The sequence below is a fragment of the Alligator sinensis genome, unplaced genomic scaffold (genome assembly GCF_000455745.1).
Source record: "Alligator sinensis unplaced genomic scaffold, ASM45574v1 scaffold768_3, whole genome shotgun sequence".
Lineage (NCBI taxonomy): Eukaryota > Metazoa > Chordata > Crocodylia > Alligatoridae > Alligator > Alligator sinensis.
Window position 1 is genome coordinate 2,167,310 of NW_005842135.1, and position 7,758 is coordinate 2,175,067.

The 7,758-nt window shown below is 40.2% G+C and overlaps 1 protein-coding gene across 6 annotated transcripts in view; it reads left to right on the plus strand.

Moving 5' to 3' along the window:
• Positions 1-2,151, plus strand: part of ACTN1 (actinin alpha 1) — a 136,486-nt gene extending 134,335 nt beyond the window's left edge. For 4 of the 6 annotated variants that reach the window (XM_006025191.3, XM_006025192.3, XM_025205958.1 and 1 more), the window contains one exon: positions 1,258-2,151. In XM_006025191.3, coding sequence (XP_006025253.1) covers positions 1,258-1,416 — 159 coding nt within the window. In that variant the 3' untranslated portion in view covers positions 1,417-2,151. The remainder of the gene's footprint in view (positions 1-1,257) is intronic. The other 2 variants (XM_006025194.3, XM_014520639.2) reach the window with 1 other exon arrangement.
• The last annotated feature ends 5,607 nt before the right edge of the window (positions 2,152-7,758 follow it).

Here is a 7,758-nt window from a genome sequence, read left to right on the forward strand (position 1 = left end):
CTGGCATGATCTCATGATATTTAACTGAAATAAATTTGCCAAATATATTAATCTTAATATGTTTTGCTGTTTGCTGATATTAATATTAATTTCTCTTGAAATATGGGATTACACAGTGAAAATATCGAAATACTATGTCTCAAATTCTAACAAGTTGTGACAATCACTAGTCTTCCATGTTTCTGTAACATTTTTATCATAACCTTTATGTATAAACCTCACACTTACCATCCATCTTTGATCATGCATTCTGTTTGATTAAAGCATCCTTTCCTATTTCTCAGCAACCATGTGACAAATTGCTATTTGCAACAAAATAAAACTTAAAACACAAGTACTTGTAACTGTAGTTTTGCTGTAGAGTAATTGAATTTTAATGCGGTTACTTTGTACATCTAACAAAGTGTAATGAGCCGTATTCATACATTTCAACTGTTATAGTAAATTAAATACTGTTTGATTAGTGTTGCGCTAAGAAGAAAGCAACCTTCCCTCAGACCCAAATCATGAAATGAAAAGCTTCCATGAAGGAATCAGAAAGTCAAAAACACAGAGAATCTCTGAAACCTAAGTATTTTCCAGAAATTCCCAAGTGCCTATGAGCCAATTACCTAAGCAGAACTTAGTGGTGAGCTACTGCTCAAGAAGGCAGTATTGAATATCCACTGTCTAAAATGGTAGTGAGCCAGTTTCTCAAAGGCAAACCTAATTGGATCGTCTGCCTCCTTTTGAAAAATATGAGGAATAGAAAATGCAAGGAGAGTGGTGAGATAATACCATGGAGAAAGTAGGAGTTTTTTCAGTGGATTATATTGCCCTTGGTTCATGCTGATTCCTTTTACCCTAGTACTAGCTGGTACCAATTTGTTACCTTGTTTTTTACACAGAAGAAATGGCATCTACAAGTCCTTAAGGCCCAGTTTTGAAGTCTAAAACCAGTATAGAAAGCCTGAAAGGGAGCTCATATGCTAAAGCTTGCTAATGAGGGACGAGATCAAGAAATAAGATTCAGCTTTCAGTGCTTCACTTTAAGCAATAACCTCATCAGTGGCAAAGATTGCTAGTAGTTTTTCTCTGACAAAACACCCTAGCTCTGACCAGGCCTTTCCTCCAGTTCTCCTAGGGCTGCTCCCCACAGCATCATCCATCCCTCCCTCCCAATTTCACACCAGTGGGATAACTACCTTTTGCATCCCTAAATGTCTAATGTACTCTCAGTGATAACAGTATATTTTCTGTCTCTTGTTCTTTTTGCAGAACTACATCACTGTGGATGAATTACGACGGGAACTGCCTCCTGATCAGGCTGAATACTGCATTGCTAGAATGGCACCGTACCATGGGCCTGATGCTGTACCCGGTGCCCTGGACTACATGTCCTTCTCCACAGCACTATATGGCGAAAGTGACCTTTAACCTCCTTCCTCCCCCACCACACACTCCCCACCCCCTCCCCCGTCCAGGCACACCCTTCTTTCTGTATGCAAAGCAGCCTCTACTCCGCCTCCTTTTATTTTGTCTCCCCATTTTTTGCTTCAGATAACAGATCATGTTTTTAAAGTGGGGGGAATGTTAGAATAAGACAGTCTACCTTGCCCTTGAAATGACAGTTTACAAAATTATTTTCTGCAAAAAAAAAAGTTACATTTAAAAAAGAAGACAGACATATTTTATTACAGAAGAAAAGGTATTTTTCTCTGCCAGATTGAGACGTAAAGAGAAAATTTTAAAAATATTGCACCAAATATTTTTTGTTGTGACATAGGAAGTCAAGCACAATGTTACATTCCATCTTTCTTTCTAAAAACAAAGAAGCCACTTGTTCTGTTATACTTCTCCATTTGCATATGTCTCTATCACGTTTATCTTGGGAGGGGGAAGGCACACAAGTGCATGTTGTTTGCTGGTTCACTTCTTTCATGAAAATATTTTATGATAACTTTTGGATTCGCTGTGTTTTCTAGGGAAAAAATAATGTACACAGCTCATGTTTTCATATTTAATTAAAAATTTACAATATGCCTCTTATGTTTATCAGTGCACAACTTTTTTTGTTGCTGAGAGTTGTCTGGTTTCAGAACATGAAGCTTGAGAGTTGGTAACTTTGATATTGCTTGTCACAAACCATATTAAAAATTTCTTGTGATAACAGATCTAGCCTTTCTTCATTTGTTTAGCTGATTTTTGTTTTAATCTCATTTAGTCAGAATCATGGATATAAGCTGATACTTTCAACATGAACTGGATATCTGAATTGTTTTTATGCTCATAATATTTTAGGTTCAATATAAATTTCTCTTTCCTTAGAAGTTTACCTTTGCATTGAATTAAATTTATGTGGCTTTCAAGTGGCTTGAAATGAAATGTCTTATCACTGTTTGAATCACCCTTGACATCAGCATATGCGTAGGAATGTAGTTTTTGTTACTACTACAAGAGTATCCCAGAATTAGTCACCAGAGTTAAGAAATATGAAAAGTCCTAAAATGTTTAGCCTGATTAAACATTCCTCCCTCTATCGGTAGATTTGACATTCAGTGTTTTAATGTGTGTGATGTTGAATCTTTAGTCACTGCAAGTGTGTTTGTTTGTTTGCAATAGTCATTCAAGAGAGACGGAGCATTCTTTATGTATCAAGATGGAGCAAAAAACCCTTCCTATTCATCTCAGTTTGCAAGAAACCTTTATTCTTCCCTAATCTCTGTCCTTTCCACAACCTTACTGGAAACAAGGAGTTTTAATAAGTTAAGATTTCTGAAGACTTTGTAAGCATCCTCAAATATCACAGACTTGAGCACATGCAGCAAGTGTTATTCTTGGAGGAATAATTAGATTGTAAAAGTACAAAAATAATTTGTAAATTTGCAGAGAACATCTGTGTTGTCACCTGGCAAGGTCAGTTGGGACTTTCCAGAGGTTAGGCTAGCTTCTGGAAAAATTGATATTTTTAAATATCTTAAAGCGTGGCTTTCTTTTTTTTATTCCTAAATTAGTAGGCATCGTGATCTAGTAATCATCACTATGTTGTGATATCATCCCTGTCTGACAAAACGGTTATTACTTATCTGCTTAGGTGAGAAATATTAGATAAATGAAGTATTTACACAGTTGAAACATTAACCTCTTGTATTGTTACTGATTTTGGGAGGTGGGAAGAGCTGGAAGAAGGGCAGTTTTAATGTCTATTTGTTCTTCTTCTTTATGTTTATGACCAAGTTGTCTATGATGGCCTAAGCCAGTACCTAGAATGGAGTCAAAGAGTTTTTAAAGTTAGGGTGACCTTTCTGAGGAAAAATACTTTGTATTTTCACTCTTATTTGGAGGATTTCAAAGGACATTACAAACACCAGTTATTTTCATGTTTTTGCCTAGAAGCCTGCGCTCCATTGTGCTAAATACTATATAAAGCATTTCAAACACCCCTAAAAAGCAGGAGTGCAATAGAGTGTCCATTTTCATGTATGGCCTTAGAAGGCTATGCACTTTCTCAAATTTGGTGCACATTAACTACAGGCACAGTTTACTACATTTTTCATATCATTATGGCTTCTTTTTATTGTTTCTCAGAGAGCCTTGTGCCTCTAATAGTAGGCTTGGAATTAGAGAATCACAGAAAATTAGGGAAGGGACCTCAGGAGGTCATCTCTAGTACAACCCCCATCTCAAAGCAGGACCATCTTCAACTAGATCAGTTGACAGGACCTTGTCAGTTCATGGCTACATTAGCAGTTAAAGGAAGTACAGTCACATTGCAGTGCAACCATTGCAGCTGAAAAGCTATAAACTTAAGCAGTTTTATGCATTTAGTTAAACTGCAGATAACCAATGTTTGCTATAATGAAAGCAACTGGCAAAAATTGGGACTGGTGTCAAGTTATGAAGTTAAGTAAATTATGTGGCTATCCAATTTGCATATGCAGTAAGTGGAGCAGTCTGTGTTTCTCAAATGTTGCTTGTGGACTTAAAGACCTTTACCTCTGTTTTTGTGTATTTAAAAAAAAAATGACACCTAATCTTATTGGCCTCTGCTGTATGTTGGGCTTCCCCTCCTGCCCAGGGGACTGGCTTTGGGCAATCAAGGTGAGACTCCCACATTTCTGGTATTATATCATCTTCAAACCTAGGTTTGGCAGTATCACCCTCTTTGAATCATCGTGCTATGGCAAAATACTATGGGCAAGATTCACAAAGGATCTTAGATGTGTAAAGTAGGACTTAGGAATTAAAACACTTAAATCCAGCAGAGCACTTTACAGGAAACTTAACCTGCTTAGGTGTCTAAAACCCTAAAACCTACCAGGTGTTTTTTCACTGGGGAATTTTCTGAGATGCTTAAAACCATCCAGGATTCACAAATGAGACAACCCTGCACCCTGAGTACCAGGAGGAGCCTGATCCAGTAGGCATGCTCAGAACAGGCCTGCTGCTGACTAGTTGGTATTTAGGGCAATGTTCTGGGAGTTGAGAGATGGTGCTTTAAATATACTCAGGCTGTGGAGAGCCTAAAATTTGGGACTCTCATTTCCTGGGCTCATGCTGTACTAATACCTGTTTTATAATTACAGAGAAAAGATGTGCAGCAGCATTCCCCACGCAGCTGCCATTTTAAAAGAAAACAGCAAGCCACTCACCCATAACAAAGTACCCGAATCTACACTTGGGATTTGGGCTATGAATTCCAGCTTCTCACTTTGATGTTAAATAAATAAATGCCAAATGCAGGTGGGCAACAAGCTGCAACGTAAAGCAGAGAGGCTCAGGATTTCAGAAGCACCAATTTCTTCAGCATTTCCTGAGCTTGGTGTAAGTGCCCCTGTGCTCAACATGCTGGCCCTTGTGAATACGAATTCTGGATACCTAATTCTCCCCTTTTAAAATGCAGGAAACTTAGACACCTATCTTGGGTTTGTGAATTCCATTTCTGGAGTCAAGTTTCTAGCCTTTAGGCTCAGGAAGGCTCAGCATCATTGCACCCAAATTGCTTTGAAAATTTTCAACTTTTGTGGCATGCACTACCATCATGTGGCATCTGGCAGCTATCCAACAGGAGCTGGGGTTTTGATTGTTGAATTTTGGAAGCAGCTTTTTAATTTAGGCTCATATTTTGTAGTTCTAGTACCATATTTGCTGCATTTGTTTGCCTACCTCCTGATACCAGACTTGATTACATTCATTTTTGGAAGCAGTCTTTGGCTGCTTCCACTGGCCTACAAGTCTTTTAAAGCAGTGTCTTCCAGGAATTAAGATTGTTTCAAAATATTCTAGATAACACTCTCTTAAAACTCAACTGTCTTCATCTCAAAAGACAGTTGGCATCTTACTGCCTGAGATCTGAGACGGCCACACAGGGTCAGGTATTAACAGTACACTGCCAAGAGACAGAGTAGTATTTGGACAGACTGTAACTTTTTTTTAAGCTGTCAGGATCTAAACTATATTTAAAATACATCTTGTATTTGCACTTCTCTGTTGCTGCCAGCTTCCAGTCTAGGAGTGATGCCAGGGGTGTCAGGAGAAGATGAAAGAAAACCTTGGAAGGCAAGTATTAATGAACTGAGTTTCTAAAAAGTGTTTATAGAGCTGCCTACCATCCGTTCAATTGGATCTGACTGGCTGTTTATTTCGGTCAAATTACTGCAGAGGAGGTGGGGGATAAGAAAGGAGCTGATAGTTTGTAATTGCTGGTGAGAGGGGGAAACAAATAGAATTCTAATGGCTTTTGTAAGAAGTCAGAAAGCAGGTCTGATTCTCCAACAATAGCAAACAAATGGCTTGTATTGTAGACATTGGAATGGGACAGCTCTCTCTTGTGGTAGCCAAATATTAACAAAACTCAATCCCTGCTGAATTAATCGAACTGCCTAGGAGGTTCTTGGGAATCAAACGAGCTACTGTTATGTAAACCCGAAAATCCATTCCATTAGCTTTAAGCTGCTTGAAGAGTCTTTCCATAATAAATTTAGATTAACTGAATATGTGGCATGTCCAGCAACAAATAGCTGTTCCTAATTTTCCCTAGTGTGTGCAAAAGGAGTTTGCTCAATAGCTTTAAAAAGATGTCAATATTTGCTTTCCTGGCAAAGTGTAGTCAAAGGTCCCAATCTTTTAAGCTTTGAGCCTTTGTGTTTTGATTCCTGAGAAGAAAAGTAAGACAGAACAAAGGGTAAAGACTGGTGTCTAGATACTCTAGAGCAGTCATTTTCAACCTGTGGTCTGTGGACCCTTGGGGGTCTGCAGACTATGTCTAAGGGGTCCGCAAAAATGACTACAATCAATCAAAAGTATGTGAATACCCACACTTACAATTCAAAGGGGTCTGCACCTCCATTCAAAATTTCCAGGGAGGTCTACACTTTTCAGAAATGTTTAGGGGTATGCAGATTTAAAAAGGTTGAAAAACAATGATCTAGAGAGATACTGTAGAGAGACCATTCATAATGTTTGAATAGACTGCCATCTCTTACCCAAGCCCACTGAAAATAGAAGGAAGGTGGAAAAGTGATTCAATTTATACTCTGGGAACCAATATAAAACAGCCTACAGCATACCCCCAGGTGCTATCTCCAGCCTAGTGTGAAATAGCTTCTACTAATTTCTCTGGGGACTGATCCTTCAACAAGAAGTGCTTCCTTCCTGGGTTTTGTTCTGTTCAATTTAGTTTTGAAATCCCTTGTGCCACTTAGGCAGCCAAGAAGAAGCTGGGCCACTAGGCAGCCAAGAATTCCAGATTCATGTGGTGAGAGAGACCACAACACTCAGCTGGGAGGGATGAGTCATGGGTTCCAAGAAAAGGTCATGCATTTGATGATAAAATGTTGTGGGATTAAATACAGACACAGTCCCTGCAGTGGGGACCAGAAACAACACACACCCCTCCTTAAGTGACTGGCAAAGCCACTAAGCTATAGAGTCCTGTTCCTGTCTAAATCTGGCCATATGAATCTTGCATTCTTGGCTACCTTTTGGCCTAGCTTCAACAGCTTGGAAGCACATTCCAGCTCTCAGCTAACCTGCTTGCCTGGTGGTTAGGACTTCTACAGTATGTGGAAGATGTGAGTTGGTGGGCTTGAACCATCTCAGGCTAAAAGGGGAACTGAACCCATATGTTCACCATCCTGATATAGTGATCTGGCCAGTAGGCATCAGCCTTCCCATCCCCTCCTCTAGTCCTGCTTAAAAAGAAAAGCGTAAATTCTGTTCAGTTTGCGAGACTTTGGGCAAGATTCTGGGCTGCAGATTACAAGTAAATGTGCCCATCAAGCAGCCATGTATGATCTAGGGAAAAGCAGAGTTTAAGACACCCTACTGGGCACATCCACACATGCAAACACATGCGCTTGCAGCAGCTCAAATACAAGCAGCGCAAATTTGAGTTGGGGCTTTTTGCCTCCCGGCACGTGCTTGGACATGCACTTTGTTGTGGAGCAAATTGTGCCACTTGGGGCAAAATAACCCAGCCTGGCTCCTCCCGGATCTGCAGCCCAGGGGGAGCTAGAGCCCGGGGCCAGCACCTGTGCTGTCTCCAGCAGTATAAAAAGCTGCCCTGTCCTGGCCCCAGCAGTATAAAAAGCCACCCTGGCAAGTAACTCAGGGCTACTAGCTCTCAGGAGCTTCTGGGACCCAGCCAGTTGGTACTTGTGGACACTACCCCTTGTGCCAGCTAGACGGCTGAAGCAGCCCTGAGAGTTCCCTGCATCCTCTACCCACTGCAGCAGTCTGGCAGCGGGGGCTGCTGCCTGGCTGTGACCTGCTGTGCAC